The sequence below is a fragment of the Hyposmocoma kahamanoa genome, unplaced genomic scaffold, assembly GCF_003589595.1.
Source record: "Hyposmocoma kahamanoa isolate Upper Pololo Valley unplaced genomic scaffold, ASM358959v1 62, whole genome shotgun sequence".
In the NCBI taxonomy this organism is placed as follows: Eukaryota; Metazoa; Arthropoda; class Insecta; order Lepidoptera; family Cosmopterigidae; genus Hyposmocoma; species Hyposmocoma kahamanoa.
In genome coordinates, this window is record NW_020653850.1 from 1,256,529 (window position 1) to 1,275,452 (window position 18,924).

Consider the following 18,924-nt stretch of genomic DNA (forward strand, 5'->3'; position numbering starts at 1 on the left):
CGCGATTATTTCGACGTCGATTTGTGAACTGATTTTGACGATTCTTTTTTTGTTGGAAAGCGGATAAATGTTAATCGCCTAAATGAAAAATATGTCATTCAGGTGTTGTTCTGCGAGTGGCTAGGGCCGTGGCGTGAGAGCCGTAAGCACGCGGACTCGGAGCTGCACTTAATACCGAAGCTGAAAGCCCAGGTCGTCTTCTCTAACAGCATCAAGAAGGACTATAAGCTGTTGCCCAGGTAATTTATTATTGATATTCGACAATGGTAATGATTATTACACCAAAGATGGCGGATAGTATTTAAAATAAAAATATTTTACTTGTCAAAAGTGCTTTTATCACACGAAAGTGATAAACATAACACATACTATGGATGTGAAATTTTGCAACTCTTTTATAGCAGAATCTTTAACCCTCTCTCATGAATAGTTGCCATTTTGCAGATGTGCCCTTATAACACCAGAGGTGCGATTTTCAATGTTTTGACAGTTACATTTAAAAATTTTAAAGGTTCCTGGCATGGCAACTTCCCAAATATTGGTATAGCTAGACAGAGAGCGTACCAAAACTTTGGACACCTTATGTAGCATTAGAGCTCCTTGTGAAAGAGGTCGTCCAGGGAAGTAATGCTACCTTACCTATTTCTGCCGCCAAGTAGTAATGTAAGCATTACTGTGTTCCGGTTTTGAAGGGTTAAGGGTGCTGGTGAAATTACAGGCACATGGGACTTGTCAACTTATGTCTCAGGGTGACAGGCGCAGTGACAGTGCCCCTAAGATCTTTGCGATTTAAAGCTCTGAGTGGCACTGCAACTGTTATGGACAGGCGTGTCGCTTACCACCAGGCGCACGACTTGTTCGTCCCATCACTCAGTATTATAAAAAAACCATGTAATTTAGTTTTAGTAATTTTAGATTTGAATATCCTTTACTATCATTTCTTGAATAATTGTGCTCTTTATGGCATACCTCAACATGTTTGCTGTTTCCTAGTCAATTTCCACGATTTTCCGGATCAGTTTTTACGATAATGATGTTCGATGTCCACAGGTACAAGCTGAATATATCACTATCAAGTCTCAAGTTAAATTTGTCTGACCGCATTATCGGTCTTCTCCTGGACTTCGTGGACAATCTCCCGGTTCCGGTTCCGAACACGGTTCCCGTCTCATTCTTGGACTCGTGTGATTACGCCGAGGAGTTGGAGGACCCTGACCTGGTGGAAACCTTTAACCAGGACAAAGTGGAGGCTGATCCAGGTTACAAGGAGCTGGTTAATTTGCGACAGAAGATCGTTGCTGCTTATCTCAAAAGAAATAAGTAAGACTGCTGTAGTTTTGAAACTACATAATGTACATAGCACTTACAGTGTAGACCACAGAACAATAAATACAGTAGAAGTGGTTAGTTAGCGTCAGACGCGTGTCAACTATATAGAAAAATAGAAAAAAAAGCGATGGAAGTGCCCTAAGCCTCGATTACTGTCTGAACCCATGTCTTTAAAACACACATTCTTAATTTGACACAAACTCTGGATATTCAAAATCAAATCAAAAATCATTTATTCTCAGGCAACTACAGTCCATATTTTACAGTTATAATATTAGCTTAGATAATTCAATAGGTTTACACACATTAAAATAAACAAAAGGCAACTTAAAAACATAGAATAATTAAACAAATTAAATTAAATATCAAATAAATCATCGACATGGTTTTAAATGCACTTTCATGCAATGTAGCATGATCGGTCAATCCACTCTACCAGCCACAACGCGCAGAATCTCATTCGTGCCGCAACGGATACGACTTATTAATGAGGCAGCTCTCTTTCTAAGGATAGCTTGGAAACCATCCGTGTGGGCATCCGCGAACATGCCTGATGCGCTGCAGTACCGTGGCAAACCCAATAAAACCCTGAACGCGTTGTTGTACTGAAATATTGATTGGTCGTAGTTTCAAATTTAAAAAGAGATGACAAATTCTGTATTGTTAATGTAATTTAAACTTTACCCTGTTGGCATATCGTTGAAAGTTCAATACCATCAATACCTATTATTACAAGTTACGACGTTTTAATATTATATTGAAAATTCAATCAATGTGCTGCCATCTAGAGGTTAATTGTGAAACGACGACGAATTGGAGTTATTAATTTAGTTCTCCAAAAAAGAAGCGACCATATTGCAGGGGTATAGGCTTTACTTGCGTTTCTTGTAACAAAAACATTATTTCGATGAACAGAAAATTGAAAATTTATTAAAATAAAACTTTTCGATGATATGAAATATCACCACGGGAAATATTTTTTAAACAGCACAATAAGGTATTTTTTTTGTATTTTAGAGACTTTGCACGAAAGAATGACACAACCATACCATACAAGCATCTGGTGTCTCAAAGTAGCTACTATTTTAATAATCCAATAAACCAATTACAGGGCATCCGAATCAACGTACGACAAGGCAGCAGCTAAACTGGGCTTCATAGAATGCGACACAGCGTTCATATCTTCAGAGCACAGCGATGAAGATATGGAGATCTATGCTCGGTCGGTAGACCTGCCTGGTTTTGATGACAATGTGTCGCCGAGTAACAACATTAACACGTTGTTGAGATTTATTATTGGTAAGTCCTCAAAAAAGGTTGGGTGCAGTTGGGGCTCTGAAAGGATTAACTTTCTAATATAATTAACGGCACACTTGCCGTGCTGACAACGCGCCTGCGAAACGTGGTCTCAAGTTTCTAAATTGTATGATCGCTGAGGTCCAGGATGCGGACATCTTTTACGACAGCATTAGCAAACTAATTTGTAAAAAGAATAGAAACTTTTGGTTATTACTGTAAGTTTACATTGTATTTTTATAAATAAATAATAAGATATAACGCATAATAACGCACACACTCAACATAGCCCCGCACTAGGGAAACCCTGTGTCGCGGGTGCCATGGACACACACATAGACAACTACAAATTACATCCAAACTCACGAGAGATATAATTGTAGGCCATACAACTATTTCTCTCGGCCCGGGAATCGAACCTGGGACCTCTGCGTGGTAGTCCGGCATGGTAACCGTTCGGCCACGGAGGCAGTTATATATGTATCGAGTTCTTAGGTTTTCGCGATTGTTACACATAGGAAATGAAACTATTTTCCGGATTTAAATCGCGTATATTTGTTTTTTCAAACAAACCGACGTTTCGGGCCGTTTACAGATCCAGGTAATAAGCTATAGTTTGTCTTTTTTGAAGACGGAGTTAAATGACAGCTGTAGAGTTGCCAGTTTCATAAAATTTTAAATAGTTATGTAGTTGTTGTCGATAGTTTTATCGATAGATTTCAAAAGAAGTAAAAATTTGCCAAAAATGACTTAATTGTGAATGTTACGAGGTTCTAATGATTACTGATTGCATTATTGTATTGTTTATTCCTATTTTGGTTGTTGGCGTACTAGTATCGAGATCAATGTTTATTCATACACATTTTAAAAAGAATAGCCGGAGTTTATTATCTACATTGAATTAGAATGAAGATCTTTAAAATATGTCTCCTCTTTGTGTTTTTCTTAAACATAGTTCTAAATACAGAGTATGTGTCTATGAAATTATAAAAATTGACAATTCAAATGAACTTGTGCTTAGTAATTGGATGAATAATGGGTCGAGGATGATTCAAATGAAACGAGTTCGGTTATTTATTCCATAAACATGACCAATATTCAGTCGATAGTCGATAGAATATTTATCGACTGCAATCACGAGCTGCCCACAAGCGGGCAACACTTTTGCGCAATGAATGTCATTTTACTCCGTATTCAAAAAAGACAGACTATACTGGAGTAATTTCATAAAAAAAATATATTGTTGCTCAATAAAATCAATATTTACTAATCTTCTTAATTATTGGGAGCAGGCAATAACAGTAAACACAGTACCACCATGATATTCTTTAGTTTTTTTTTAATTACTCCACTATAGCTTATTATTTATTTATAAAAATACAATGTAAACATACAGTAATAACCAAAACGCTTACATGTTAATTATTTATACTACTTACGTACATATTTGATACCCTCGGTTAGCTTTACAATTTAGTTTGGTAATGTTGTCGCATATTATAGTAGATACGCAGGATCGGAAGCTTCACATACTACAACACTGTCATATAACAATCAGACTTATAACTTTGTTTGTAATTCACAGGTGAAATTGTAATAAACCTATCCCGTTCAGTGGAACACAAGGAACGTCCATACATCATGTTGAGCATCACCAAGCTCTGTTTAGACGTGGCTTTAATGCAGTACGGGCCTGCGATACAGCTTAGCGTCAGTGGGGCCTTGTTAACGGACAAACAACATCACAGCAGTACTGGACAGTACCTTGAGATGCTGACCAGCGAAGGAGAGTTGTTCAACTTGCTTTATAGGAAGGTGAGTTTATGGCTATTGTTGAGTATAGTCCATTTCCACATCCAGAAATTGGTCCTGAGCGTAACACAATAGAGATCAAAAACATTTTTTGTGCCGCCATTTTGTCGTGTCACGGCGGGTGTAGTTCCAAGACTAACGGTAATATTGCGGTAGTTTCAAATTTGCTGCATCTAAGTGTTGGAATAATTTGCCTCCTCTAGAACTTGAAGTCGTCTTGTGCTATTAAAAAGAAATGCAAGCTTTGGTTACTTTCAAAGCAAGAATCGGAAAGTGATTGGATGTATGTAGCTCCATCGACTAGCGAATTTATATAATTTTTATTTGTTGTTATTATTTTTATCATAGTTTTTATTTATTTTTTTATTTATAATATTTTACTAATTAAATTTTTATTGAATTGATATTCAATAATTTTTTTGTGAAATTACTCCACTAGTTTGTTATAATTATTAATACAAAGATCGAACACTCAGAAAAAACACTCAGAAAAAATTCCTTCGATCCGGTCGGATTCGAACCGACGTCTTCTTGCATACCGTGCCAGACGTTATACCAACTAAGCCACGGAACGAACCAAAGGACCTCACGAATCTATTACAGATTTCTCATAGATGGCGCTACGACTAAAAAGTCGTTGAAAGACCAAGTACAAAGACACGACGCAAGCACATAGAAAAATTCGTGAGGTCCGTTGGTTCGTTCCGTGGCTTAGTTGGTATAGCGTCTGGCACGGTATGCAAGAAGACGTCGGTTCGAATCCGACCGGATCGAAGGAATTTATTCTGAGTGTTTTTTCTGAGTGTTCGATCTTTGTATTAATAATTATAATATTTTACTTTTCTTTATTTTTATATTGTGCTTCATTCCCATCTAAACTTCAAATTAAGATTATTATATAGAATATAATGGAATAATTCATGCGACTCGGGTGACCATGATGATCATAGATAAGTTTGAATTGTGTATGGTTTAGTAAACATTTCATTGGAGCTACTCGGGACGCGTCATACTATTACTAATATAAAATGTAACGACTATCATCAAAGAGGTAAATTCTGAAAAACAGATTTAGATTATATTATTTAAGGCGAAATAGTTATTTCAATGTAAGTAAATAAAGCTCTTTATTATTATTATTTATATGGACGACAATACACCACGACCGGTTGCGGGATTCGACCTGTCCTGCGCCCGCGCGTGGTCTGTTGCCGTCCTTATAAATATATGAAATTACACCCGCCGTGCTCCCGACGACATAATGGGAACGCGCCCTATTTAATCGTTTTTCAAATAAATTCAACAGCACACTGAAGGTTTCATTGTTTATTAAGAGGGAGCATGCCAAAAAAGTTTTGACGTTGGCTCCGCCCAAATTTGTGAAACACATATATGCCTGAAGTTCGCGTGTCATGCGACAGGAGATGTTGAATTTAGCGCATTAAAAGTACCAAATTCGTTTTAGCGGAATAACTCTAAAACTAAAGCGATTAAAAAAAAATCCGTAGTGACAGTTCTCGATTATGCATAAATATAATTAATTATCTAATTTTTGTCCTAATAACCTGTAGCATTTCGAGGATGAATCGAAAAAATGTGAAAATTAGAGGTCATTTCGTGATTTTTATGTATCGAGGAAACTTTATTGTTTTATGTTTCTGATTAGTGTCTATGCTTGAATATATCGTGTAGTTACTCATACAATATTTTATTTTTAACTTTAAAGTGGATATACCCCTCTAAAATCAAATCGAAGATTAGGAATTTTTCCTCTGCTCCCTCTTAACTAACGGTTATCATGCCGCTTAGGTGCGAGCGGACTGTCCCGAGTTCAAGTCCCACTTCCACAGCGTGGAGCAATCGCTGGTCGCCGACGCTGGGCCTGTATTACTCGTTCTCCATTCATCTGCACTCAATCAGCTGTATAAGTACCTGCAATATATTATTGAGAAGTAAGTTATGTTAAAAATATTTAGTAATGTTGATTTTGCATTTCATAGATTTCTCATAGATCGCTACGGCAAAAAAGTTAAATATGTATATAAAAAAGTACAGTAATTTCGCTAAATTAAATATCACAGTAGTCAAACATCACTCCGGGTGCGTATAATGAACGCCTAAGGTCCATGGCGAGCCTGCATTAATATAAGACAATACATTAATATAAAAAATTGGTAGGTGTACAATAATGTTGTGAATAAATAGATTGTTAGAGCCAGCGAGACGCGTGTGTCTTCGACGTCAATGCAACCCGCGTGCCTTTCTTCTTCTTCATCTTTTCGGAAAGCGTCTGTGAGCTCTTTGAAATTTCGAGAGTGGAAACAACAGTCTGAAAGGTCAATGACCTGGTTTTTAACTGCGTCTGTGGCCAAACGGTTACCATGTAGGTTTGTCACGCAGATTTTTTCATGCCTACATTTATTTCTCTCAAGAGTTTGGGTGTAATTTATGGTTGTCTTCGTGTGTGTCCATGGAACCCGCGACACAGGGTTTCCCTAGTGCGAGCCTTAATTATTATTTATTTAAACTAAGAAGAATTTTCGGTATTAGAGTAACTTACTCGGGGAAGCACAACGCACACTAAAACCAATTCAGATAAGTTAGTTTCCGATATTGAGCTCGGGAAATCTTCGTCTTTCGTCCTGAGAGCTAACCTTGTCCAAGAATGTCTATAAACTCAAAGTCGGTCACTTTCTTTTTTTTATATAATACCAGGTGATGAAACGAACTAATCGTGCACCTATTGGTAAGCGACACGCCTAGTCATAACATTTGCATGCCACAGTGGTTCAAATCCCAAAGGTCTGAGGAGTATTGCCACTACGTCCATCACCCTGAGATATAAGTTGACAAGTCTCGTGTGCAGTAATTTCACCAGCACAAGGAGTAATGCTACCATTTCTCCTTGGCGGCGGAAACAGGTAAGGTGGCAGTACTTCCCTGGACCAACTCTCTCACAAAGAGTTCTACTATATCTTTCTTATACAAGTACTAGTGTCTATAGTGAAAGATGAAGTCAAATAATTTATTCACCAAGACAATACAGTACAGTGCTTACAGGTAAGTCAAATTACAGAAAATACAGACTTAAATTATATACATACTGGTAAAGTCTTAACATTATGGTTTTTTAAGAAAATGAATATTCACTTAGATTTGAATCTATAAATTCGTTGATTTTATAAATAGCGTGATTTTCGAAGTAAAATTTTAATGTATGCTTGAATATAGGCATTTCCAAGTCAGATACATTCATTTTCATATTTACGCCCTATAGTCTATTTGTTTAGGTCATTGACTTACAATTATATGGACGTCGGGTCCGCGCTAAAAAGTGTCCGAACTTATAGGACGTTAAAATCGTATACAGAGCGTCATTCACGCTTTAGTCTTCGTTTGTTCGACTGACAGCGAAGCAAGCAAAATTAGACAGTACTGCGATGACATTACAATTTAAATTCAACGTTTTAGCTTTTTCATATTCCTTTACATGTCACTACGTTTAAATAGGTTGACTTGGGACATTTTTTTCGTGGTTTTTGCATTAGACCCGTCGTCCATTTATTTGTAAGTCAATGGTTTAGGTACTTAATTAAATGCAAACAATCTTGAGATGTGAGCTTCATATGAAATTGCGTGCCTATTTTTATACTTATTGATTTACGAAGCATATGTTTCAATAAAAAGATGTAAATGAACTATATACTATTTTGTCAACTTGTTATAAATAATCTTCATCTTCTAGAATCCAGAATCGTCACTCGTTAAACATAAGGAAGACACTGCTCCCCAAGACGCGAACGCTGTGGGAGTTCCTGATGAAGCCTGAGGCCGACCCGCCTGTGCCATCAGGAGCCACCAAGTTCAGCTATTCAGTCAGGTAACATTGGATTTTAACTGGTTTCAGAAAATAGTTTAAAAGAACGTAAAGTTGGATTATTCGTGTTGTGGTTGTGCGGTAACTGGAATAGTTACCTAACTCCTTGTATATTTGGATAAGTCGGTGTATTGAACATACGAAGGGCAAAAGCGCCATTTTAAAACAGAACGTTAATATTTTAAAACAGCCGTTAAAACTTAAAACATGCTCCATTGAATTTTTTTTGGTGTTTAGCTCTTTCTTCAAAACACAGACGATATCTAAATGTAAGACAGTTTAAATGTAAACCCGTAATTTGACAACCAAAGAAATTAAATGAAATATCCACCACAGCGCAGAAGAGATTAAAACAATCAATAGGATTTGTTCATCTAAAGTGATTAATTAAACATTTTTCCTATTCGCCCTCTCCACCAATACCGCTCGTGTTGCCATACTTTTCTACTCAAATTAAATCGAAAACTGATTAGGTGTTTTATAAATTGGTAATTTGCGATATTTGCAATAGCGGTACCAATTTTATTTTATTTTATTTTTCAGCTGATATATCTCACTGCAAGACAAAGCTTCCCTTTCCTTTCTCCACTCATCGTGTTTTGACGGCTCTAACTTGGCCTGTAGAGCACTTTATTTAAAAAAAAATATTGATAAATAGGCTGCCTCAGCTTCAGTAGTATCTATAATTTTCAAACAAAATTAGTTTGGTGGGTCGCTACCCGGTACCGGGCCATCAAAATAAAAAAAATACCGGGTCGCAACATTGCGGCTTGTTGAGGTGGAACCAGACCTCAGGTATCAAACTTTGTCATTTTCCGCGAACTTGGATTCTTTAGTGAAAAATAAGCAGCAGCTTCATACTTCGCACTAAACCGGCGATAACGAAATAATATTAGTAAAACAATTTTACTAACAATAAATGTGTATTATTTTACTTAATGTAACCAGCTTGGGTTTAAAAAAATCTGTGTTATAACTTTTTTTTTATCTTGGAGTTATATCTCTAGAGGACAGCTAATCCAGACCGACAGACAGACCGTAGCTCTGAAAAAGTTCCAAATTCCGTGTTATATATAGATGACGCTGGTCAATAACCTGGAAGTAGTTTGTATTATGTAATTAAGGTCTCGGATATCAATTAATTCCTTTTTATTATATGAAATATACATTTAAATATTGCTTATGAGCTCAAATTATCGTGTCAATAGATGGTATTGTATGTTACAAACCAATTTATAAATTAACGCTTTTAATACTGGTAGATGGCGCTAAACAACATAAAAGAACAGCCGGCGCTATCCATAACAATCTATGCAATAAGCGCCATTTAATGGTTTTGTTTGTAATCATTCGAAATTAGAAACAGAACAAAGCTACAACTTTGTTCTGTTGGCGTGCAGTTTTAAGATTGTCTCTGGTTTCTATAGCTAGGGGGTGAAGGGAAGCGAGGCTCGCGACAGTTTGCAGGGCTGCCATAGACTCGCTATATATTCCGAATGCACTCGCGCTGTTCTTAATTACTCTTCTCGACGCTTCGCATATCGCCAGCAGTTCAGCCTGATTTTCGACAAGCAAAGTTTGACGGGTTTGGGTTCCACCTTGCCATTCCAAATGGATAGCGCGCCGCCAACCTTACCGTCAATCTTGCTGCCGCTATTGACTATTTTAACCGCGAAGTTACTATTTGCATTGACTGATTCTTAGTCTATCAGGCTCACGAACTTTAGGTCGATATGCTCTGCGAGGTGGAGCGACGTGGAGGAGGCGAAGCTTGCATTACCGAGGCCATTTCCTCAGTCTCCCTGTCTCCCAGTTCGGGCCAGGGCACCCGCTTCTTGATTTCGTAGAGCGAAGCAGCTTCGCGTACTCGAAGATCAAGAGGGAGCACTCCGGCCAGAACCAGTGCTGAGTTAAGGGAGACTGTTCGATATGCTCGGCACATTTTTTGTGCAAATCCACGTTGGACAGCGCCAAGTTGTTTCCGGATCCCTATTTTACTTTCTGCTGGTGCCCATACGCTCGCTGCGTAAAGAATTATGCTGCCATGTATATGGTGCGAACAACCTCGGGGTGTAGTCCCCAACTTACTTTGGCCGCTCTCGTGAGTTGCTTGTATATGTTAATTGCTTTACGGCAGACGCTAGCTACGTTAAATGTCAGTTTTCATCAATTATGACTCCTAGTATTTTGATGTCCTTTGACATGCCAATGCCTATCCCGCCCATGCTCAGGCGTGGTATATCGAACTTGAGCTTTCGCATAATGACCATTGCGTCGGTCTTATGTGGAGCGAATTTAAGTTTATTCTCGACACCCCAATCCCGAACATGTTCGAGAGCCGTATTGGCACGTTCCTGGACATTACAGGCTGGTTCTCCATTGAACACTAGCACCACATCATCAGCAATGCCTGCACGTAATAACCTTTAGCCTCTAAGTGGTTTAAGAGTGGGTCGAGGAGCACATTCCAAAGTATCGGACCGCCTATAGAGTCTTGCACACAACCCTTAGTCGTTGTTTTGGTATGCTCCTCACCGCTATATCTAACGGTAACCTTTCTATTCTCCAAATATCTGTCGAGCACTCTCCTTATATTTAGAGGGCAGCAATTTTCGGCTAAATGTATTTTGATAGCGGGCTACCAGGCACTATCGAAAGCTCCCTCTATATCGAGTGACACAACGGTGATGAGCTTTTTCTCGCTAAGTTTTGCTCGGATGTGCTTTACCTAATTGTATAGGGAATCTTCCGTACTTTCTTGTGGCATGAACCTGTATTGGTTCAAGTTTAACCTGGGCAAGAGGATCTTGATGGGTTTGAGAGGGAGTGGTGGGAAATTGCCAAATGTAATGAAGGATTTTGAAGGAGACCTTTGCCCAGCAGTAGGATAATAGGTTAATTACAAAAATCATATTCTCTTAATGCAGCGTCACAGTCTGTTCCAATTGTATCAAGTGTTGATGTATCCAATTTTCGATGTCCCCATTAGGTATGAAAATGTGGTAGAATTATTTTTGAATTGTGGTTTAAATTATAACTTTTTATAAAAAAATAAACCAACTTCAAAAGGTTGTGGAATGTATTTGCCAAGTTTTATTGAAAACGGTTAACGGAAAGTGGTTGGAATCCAATAAGCCTGATTTATCTCCTAATTTCCTATCCTTAGAGGTGTAATGATTTCTTCAAATTTAAATGGGACCACTACTGAGGTACCTTCTTTCCAACAAAAAAGAATCATGAAAATCATATCAAATACACACAAAAAAATATAGTCGAAATGAAGCCTACTCGAAGAACTTCCTCCTTTTTTTTAAGTTGAGTCATAAAACAAATCATCCATAATTCACTTTGTTGCTTTCCAATCTGTTTTTTGGTGCTTGAATTTGGTTACTAACTTGTTCGCAGAGCATCCTCAATCTCAATACGGTTATGCCACCTTGACTGTCACCTGGTGGAGATTCGCCTAACAGCTCTAGAGAGCGACTGCGTGTTCCGAGCCAATGACCGCATGATCTTCAAGTTGTTCCTCAGCTCGTTGCACATGGACGACTTAGCTGAGACCACGCTTTATCCTAAGGTAAAGTAAGCTAGCATCTCGCTTTAGAACCATAAACAAATTGCTGACGAATTTCTTTCTAGAGCTGGTTTCTTGTTGTAAACGCCATTTTGTTTTGTCGGATTATAGGCTTGGGAGTCATGTGACTGGAGTGGTTTCTTCTTAACCTCTTTAGGAGTCGTATAAGATGCAATCGATTGGAAATATGACCTTTGCTTCTTCTCCTGTTTGAGATCAAATTCTCCAGTCGGTGAAGCTGCGGCTTAGCCTCTTTGTTGTAAGCTTTTACCGGTACCTCATTCAATTACGCCACGATTTCTTTTTTTTATAAAAATGTACGAGCACATGGTTGAGCTTGACCCTACGTAACACGCTTTTGCATTTCGTGGCCGCCATATTAAAAGCTTTCTTGAGATTCGGAGTACTCGGAGCTTTGCTCAGTCGAGCAATGGGCAACGGGCAGATCCCATCTTGGTACGTGGACTGTTTTTGTGCTTCAGCACGACTACAGTGAGCGTTAAACCATGGACGAGCTTGGTACATCAGAGTATGGTATGTAATACTCCGTACCCAAAACGGAAGACCTCGACATCAGCATAGCTCGACGAGTCTCCTGAAGTAAAGCAAATCTGCCATAGATGTGACGCAAAGAAATGGCGTATTTCATCCCAATCTGCTGACCATACAGGTCAGCAGATTGGGATGCCACACCCGTCTCATACCACTATATAGATACAGTTTTACAGTAACATCGTAGTTAGCGATCGCGTCAAATGTACATATACTACTTATTTCTCCTCGTGACCGTAAAGGTTAGCTGTTCAATTTGCTATACAAATTGTTCTATTGGTCTGTAGCGACAACATGTCCAACTTGTCCATTTGCTTATTATTTAGCTGTTAAAGCTTGCTCGATGTGCCTTGTGAAAAACAATATTTTTTTCCTATAATTGGAGTAAATTGCCAAAGTTCAACGTTAAATTGTCTGCTGAGAACAATCAAGAAGAACAAAATAAGAAACCGACGATGGAATTCTGATTCTAACTAAATACATTTGAAGTCGACTTTTTCAGCTATTGTTTGTTATTACTGCCTCCGTGATCGAACGGTTACTATGCTGGACCGCCACGAAGAGGTCCCGGATTCGATTCCCGGGCCGGGAGTAACATTTGTGTGGCCTACATTTATTTCTCTCGTGAGTTTGGGTGTAATTTGTGGTTGTCTATGTGTGTGTCCATGGCGCTTGCAATACAGGGTTTCCCTAGTGCGGGGCTATGAGTGTGCGTTATTATTACTAAGGATTATATTTAATATTCAGCTCGTGTGGCCGGACGAAGATAAGGTGCTGGAAGTGAAGTACGTGCGCGCCGCGCCGCGCTACTACGGCGCAGGCGCCGCCGGCGCTCCTGCGGCGCTGGCGCAGGTGACGCAGGTGAAGGCCAACGGGGAGCTACGCGTGCAGCTCGGCAGGCTCCATGTGGTGCTGTTCTACTGCGTCCTGCATCATTTACAGGTATAGAAGTACACATATACAGTAATAAGGAATATTTTCTAAAAAGTTTTTCAATTTACATTGGTTTACGTGTTAATAGAGCAAGATGTAAGTAAATATAAGTAGTAGAGCCACTTGTGAAAGAGTTCGTCCAGGGAAATACTGCCTCTTTACCTATTACTGCCGCCAAGCAGTAATGGAGCATTACTGCGTTCCGGTATTGATGAGTAAGGATGCTGGTGAAATTTCAGGCGCAATATACTTTGAAATTCGTATAGTAAAACATATTATTATATTTTTATTTTTATTATATGTGCTTTTTGTTGTTCTCAGTATTCGTTTTCCTTTGTTTGATGTTAATTCATGTTGTCAATTTGTCTTCTTAATTTTTTGATTGCAAGTGGTGTTTAATCTGTCACTGTTTCATACCTTAAATAAGTAAAACGCCAGATCTTGCACCTTCTCATAATAATCTCTTCAATGATTCGGCAGCAATTCCTGGAGCCACTGGTGCCGAGTGCAGTGGCGGCAGAGGCTGTCGCGGCAGCCGAGAAGGCCGCCGAACGACAAGCCGAAGGCATTAGGTCGTGGAATGCACGACTTAACCTTGTTATAGAGGTATTGGATGATTTATTTTCATGGAATATCACTAAAATGTTTTGTAAACAATACAGCAATATAGTGTTCACTTTAGACAGCCTTATCGTTGAATTTAAAGTGTAAGGGAGACATTTTGTAGAACTACAGTGAAACAAAAGTTTTTACTAAAGTGTAAAGTTTTTGTTTTGATAAAACTTTAAGTTGATGTTGTTTTGGACCTAATCCTTTGATAACTTGACTTTTGAGAACTTTACTAAGACAGGATATTAATCCGTTAAGTATTACATAAACGATAAGACAGTTTGGTTTTCAAAATTGTGTAAATGTACGTAATAAGTAATAATGATAATTTTGATTTTGAATCTGAACTATGATCTAAGCATTAGGAAACCTAAGGTTCAATTTACATTGCCGCAGAATGGGCGAAGAACATATATGTGCAAAATCGATACGCATATTTAGTTTGTATATAACAAAATTGACAGGTAAAGTCCACTATGCTATGTATAATTTCGTAAATTGACCCTAAGATAAGAAAATAAATCAGGTATCTTGTATTCTCCACAGTTACACGCCCCAGTGCTGTTGCTGCCACAAAAACCTTCGTCGCCTAACTTATTAGTTCTCAATATGGGTAAGTACGGTTACCACTAAGTTAAATAATGTCTTTAAACATTATTTTCTGATTTCTATTGAAATTACTTAATAAAATATCTACTTGTATCTACAGTCACGGACTTAGAGGATAAGTCTAAGGTCACGGCAGTATACATAAAAAAGTCATATGCGCCATTCAAATAACGGCGGCAGAAATTAGCAAGTTACATTCTATAACTTACAGTCGACTTATTTTCTGATTGCTAGGGCTATTTTACTCGATCATACTTGAAAAAATTCTTTTCAAGGGAATCTGCCTTACGAATGAGCGGTAGAGTATAATCATTTATTTCGTGTAATTGGCTTATGATATAAAGATGATTTCAATTTAAGTTTGTGTTTATACTGTAGTTTGTAAAACAAGTAATTAAGCCTAGTTTAACTATCTTTCTTTTCATACTAAGTATACGATATGTTTTTATTAGGTGATCTCCTAATCGAGAACTTCTTCAAGCAAATAAATCCACACGAGACCAGCAGTCCCATCCAGAGCCCCGTCATTGACAATGTTCTTGTTAAACTTGTCAATATTACTTTGTCGCGCGCTGTCATGACACTTGCTGGCACTTTGGAGGTCCAGGTAACTTTGGAGATATTGATATCAAGTGACGGGACATACAAATCATACCTCTGATGGTAAGGGACTTGCCCACAAGTGACAGTTGCACCATAGTATAATAAAACAAATATGGTAACTCCTTTTAAACGTATTCGTGCGGCTTGTATGTGTGCGCGCCTGCCGTGCGTCGTGCACGGACGCACACATTCGCATACAAGCCGTATTACTTTGTACGGAGTTACCATATTTCTTTTATTTTACTATGGTTGCAGAGGCTATAAACTTACAACACACCTCTTTTTGCGTCGGGGCTAATAATAATGTGATAAAAAGCAGGGAATCTACGTCAGTTTTCACTTTACACCTTATATTGTGTATTTGATATTTAGTAGAGCTTCTTGTGAAAAAGTTTCTACTACCGAGCGGTAACGTGAGATTTACTGCGTTCCGGGACTTGTCAATTCATGTCTCAGGATGTCGAGCGCAGTGGCGTCGCCTCTCATATCTTTGTGATTTAAAGCTCGGAGTGGCGCACGACATGTTCGTTCCGTCAGTTGGTATAAAAAAAAATATAATTGACAAATTGCTTCTGAACTTTAACTTACGCGATTACGTAAAGAATAGAAATGCGTCGTCATTTCAGATGCGTTTTTTTCTGTAACGAAATTAAAATAACATTCTCGTTTGATGAACTCCGTGGTCGAGTGGCTTGCCACCGGTTTTCATGGTGTCGCCATTTATTAGGTCAATGTAGAAATAGTAACTATTCTATTTGTCTCGGGTCTGAGTGTTTGTGGAACCGTCGGTTATTTCGATTTCCATAACACAAATGCTTTAATTAAGTTTTATTTATCAGGGTGTTTCACCACCATTATATTAAATTTTTTTCTGAGTGTTCGATCTTTGTATTAATAATTATAACAAACTCCACTAGTTTGTTATAATTATTAATACAAAGTAATTTCACAAAAAATAATTGAATATCATTGAGAAACATTCTGACATTCAATAAAACTTAATTACAATTATTAAATTTATATCTGTAGTCAGCAGCTGGTAGTTGTAGAGGTACCTGAATAAAGAAAAAACTTTCGTGAAACGGAACGTGGCTAAATTGGCATAGCATTTGCTGGGAGACGTTGGTTCAAAACCAACCGGATCAAAGTGATTTTTTTCTAAGTGTCGTTTCTAATTTTTGTTTAATAATTAATTTATAACAACTGCTTTAATTACTTTGACCTAATCCATTCCTAATCCATTGACCTAATATAATATTAACTGCCTCCGTGGTCGAACGGTTACCATGCCGGACTGCCACGCAGAGGTCCCAGGTTCGATTCCCTGGCCGGGAGAAATATTTGTATGGCCTACTATTTATTTCTCTCGTGAGTTTGGGTGTAATTTGTGGTTGTCTATGTGTGGCACTCGCGACACAGCGTTTCCCTAGGGCGGGGCTATGGTGAGTGTGAGCGTTATTAACAATATTGGGAACAGATTAACGTATGTAATGTTATCTAATATATATTCGTAGGAGCCAATCCTAGAGCCTGTTTGCCTCCGTTGTGACCTCAAACGCGCCGTCAGCTATAATCAAGTGGCCACACTCAGCGCCTACCGCGACTTGCTACTGTACGATGCCGACATCACCATGGACGCTGTCGTCATCAATTTAGGCCAGAAGGACCTCGCTACCGTACTGTGCGTCTATAGTGATAATTTAAGCGAAGCTCATTATATAGGTAAGTGGGTGACATAGTTATTAGCCCCCTTTACACAGTCAGTGTTTCGCGCGTGGTCAGGAGCGTACAGGATTGTGCGCGGGCAAGCCTGCACGCGCAATCGGGCGCAATTGCCTGTTTGAAGTTCTTTAAGGTAACGTTCTTTCGCGCCCGATTGCTCGTGTTCGTTTTTATTACAATGGAAGAGTGTCCGTGTAAAAGGCAACCTTGGAACGCGCAATTACCCGCGCGACTTTCTTTCTCTTTTCCTTCCAACTTTGCTGTATCACGTGGGATAAAGCGTATGTGTAAAGCTCTCTATTATCTCAAAAAAAAAACTTTCCATCAAATCTATATAAAAAGTATTTCAATCTAAATTAAGGTCGTCTAAATAAAACACGAAAGAAATGGCACATAGCCTTTGAAAGTTAATTGTTAAACCTTGAATTGTGCTATTTATCTTGCCGTACCGAAGCGCTATATAATTACTAACTACTTTGATGATGAAAACAATTGTGTAATATAGGGAGCATCGTCCCCAGTTCGCCTGAACCAGCACCATCATCAGATACATCGGTAAAGAAGTTGCAAGCGTTTTTCGCACAAGGCGAACCTATACGAAAGGAAATTGTTTTGCGGTCAGTATTTTATATCATCTCAGTAAATAAGTAAAAAATGGTAAACATGCAGTATTAAAAAATTATCAATATATTTATTTTCTTTGATAATTATTATGATAACTTATCCGATATAATATTCGATAATTCATTAATTTTCGACTAAAAATGACAAACAGTGACAAAACTAAATAAAAGCGAAGAACATTTTTCAGAAAAACGGTTCAAATTGTGATTTTTGAGATTGACAACAAACAAATGGCACGACATGGCCAGCGATAGCGTTTTGTTAATCCATTACATTTTATGATTATCAAAGATAATTATCAAGTTATAACCAATGATAATTTTCATAAGTATATATATTATCAATGATAATTATCACTTCGAACTTTGAAAACATCCAATGTACGGTGAAATGCGTGATATAATAAATCAATCTAAAACTTAATACTGCGTTACTGAAAGAATGTCAACTATCTTCGCTACTACAATACTTACATCCTGAGAACGATTACAGATTCAACCTGGAAGGCGTGGAACTAAAACTCTTCACGGACATGGATGAAGTGCTAAGTTCTCCCGTACGCGATCTGAACCATGGTTTGGCCAAGCTCACAGCAGGAGAAGCCACTTTCCAGCTGGACTACTACTCGGACAGCAGCACGGAGATGAAAGCTAGCCTTCAGAGTTTGCTCGTTGAGGATATCAGACCTGATCCTAGCATTGTTATCAAGAGGTACCTATAGCGTTGCTATGTCCATGAGTTTTGCCAAAATAGAGTCTCTATTTTGAGCATCTTGTAGTTTTCACGCTTGTGAAGTTTTATGACTAAAACCTGACCGATGGCTATTGATGGAATGAACCGTGCCTTCGGAAAATGATTTGGGTTATGTTAAATATTGTCAAGATGGAAGACAAAATGTGCAGTAAATCGCTTACACTTGGTGTGATATTTGCAAAATTACATCTTTTAAGAAGAGATGTTTACAGATTCTGCGAACGAAATTAGTGGATGTTTTTTATTCAAATTTAATTCACATTCAAATAAATGGTCGTCGTTGTCAATTAATTCCTACTTAATATGATATCAGTTTGACTACGAGCGTGCAGTGAGAAGAAGAGGGCTTGTTGTATGATGCACATATTTTGGCATTATAGCATTTGTCGTAATTGAAAATACAGTTTTAGTTTTAATGCGGGTTTATTGAAGCCAAGCAGTTGTACTAAAGGTTTGATGAATGTTAGTGAAGCAATGTAGGTTTGCCAGGATCCACAAGATGTGATTCTTTTATGGGAAACTGTATACGTTTTCACAGTAAGAATCCAGAGAATGAATTAAGATTATCATTTCCTAAGTTTAAAACTTACATTAAAAGTATTTTAATTGAAAAGTCAGTCACAATTTTGTA

General features: G+C 38.1%; 1 protein-coding gene across 1 annotated transcript in view; it reads left to right on the forward strand.

Moving 5' to 3' along the window:
- Positions 1–18,924, forward strand: part of LOC113229712 (vacuolar protein sorting-associated protein 13A-like) — a 112,385-nt gene that overhangs the window by 31,176 nt on the left and 62,285 nt on the right. Inside the window, exons 11-24 of the mRNA XM_026463395.1 lie at positions 103–239; positions 1,051–1,320; positions 2,441–2,628; positions 4,211–4,440; positions 6,247–6,389; positions 8,183–8,317; positions 11,720–11,891; positions 13,188–13,382; positions 13,854–13,979; positions 14,529–14,595; positions 15,044–15,198; positions 16,709–16,916; positions 17,422–17,533; positions 18,033–18,251. Coding sequence (XP_026319180.1) covers positions 103–239; positions 1,051–1,320; positions 2,441–2,628; positions 4,211–4,440; positions 6,247–6,389; positions 8,183–8,317; positions 11,720–11,891; positions 13,188–13,382; positions 13,854–13,979; positions 14,529–14,595; positions 15,044–15,198; positions 16,709–16,916; positions 17,422–17,533; positions 18,033–18,251 — 2,357 coding nt within the window. The remainder of the gene's footprint in view (positions 1–102; positions 240–1,050; positions 1,321–2,440; positions 2,629–4,210; positions 4,441–6,246; positions 6,390–8,182; positions 8,318–11,719; positions 11,892–13,187; positions 13,383–13,853; positions 13,980–14,528; positions 14,596–15,043; positions 15,199–16,708; positions 16,917–17,421; positions 17,534–18,032; positions 18,252–18,924) is intronic.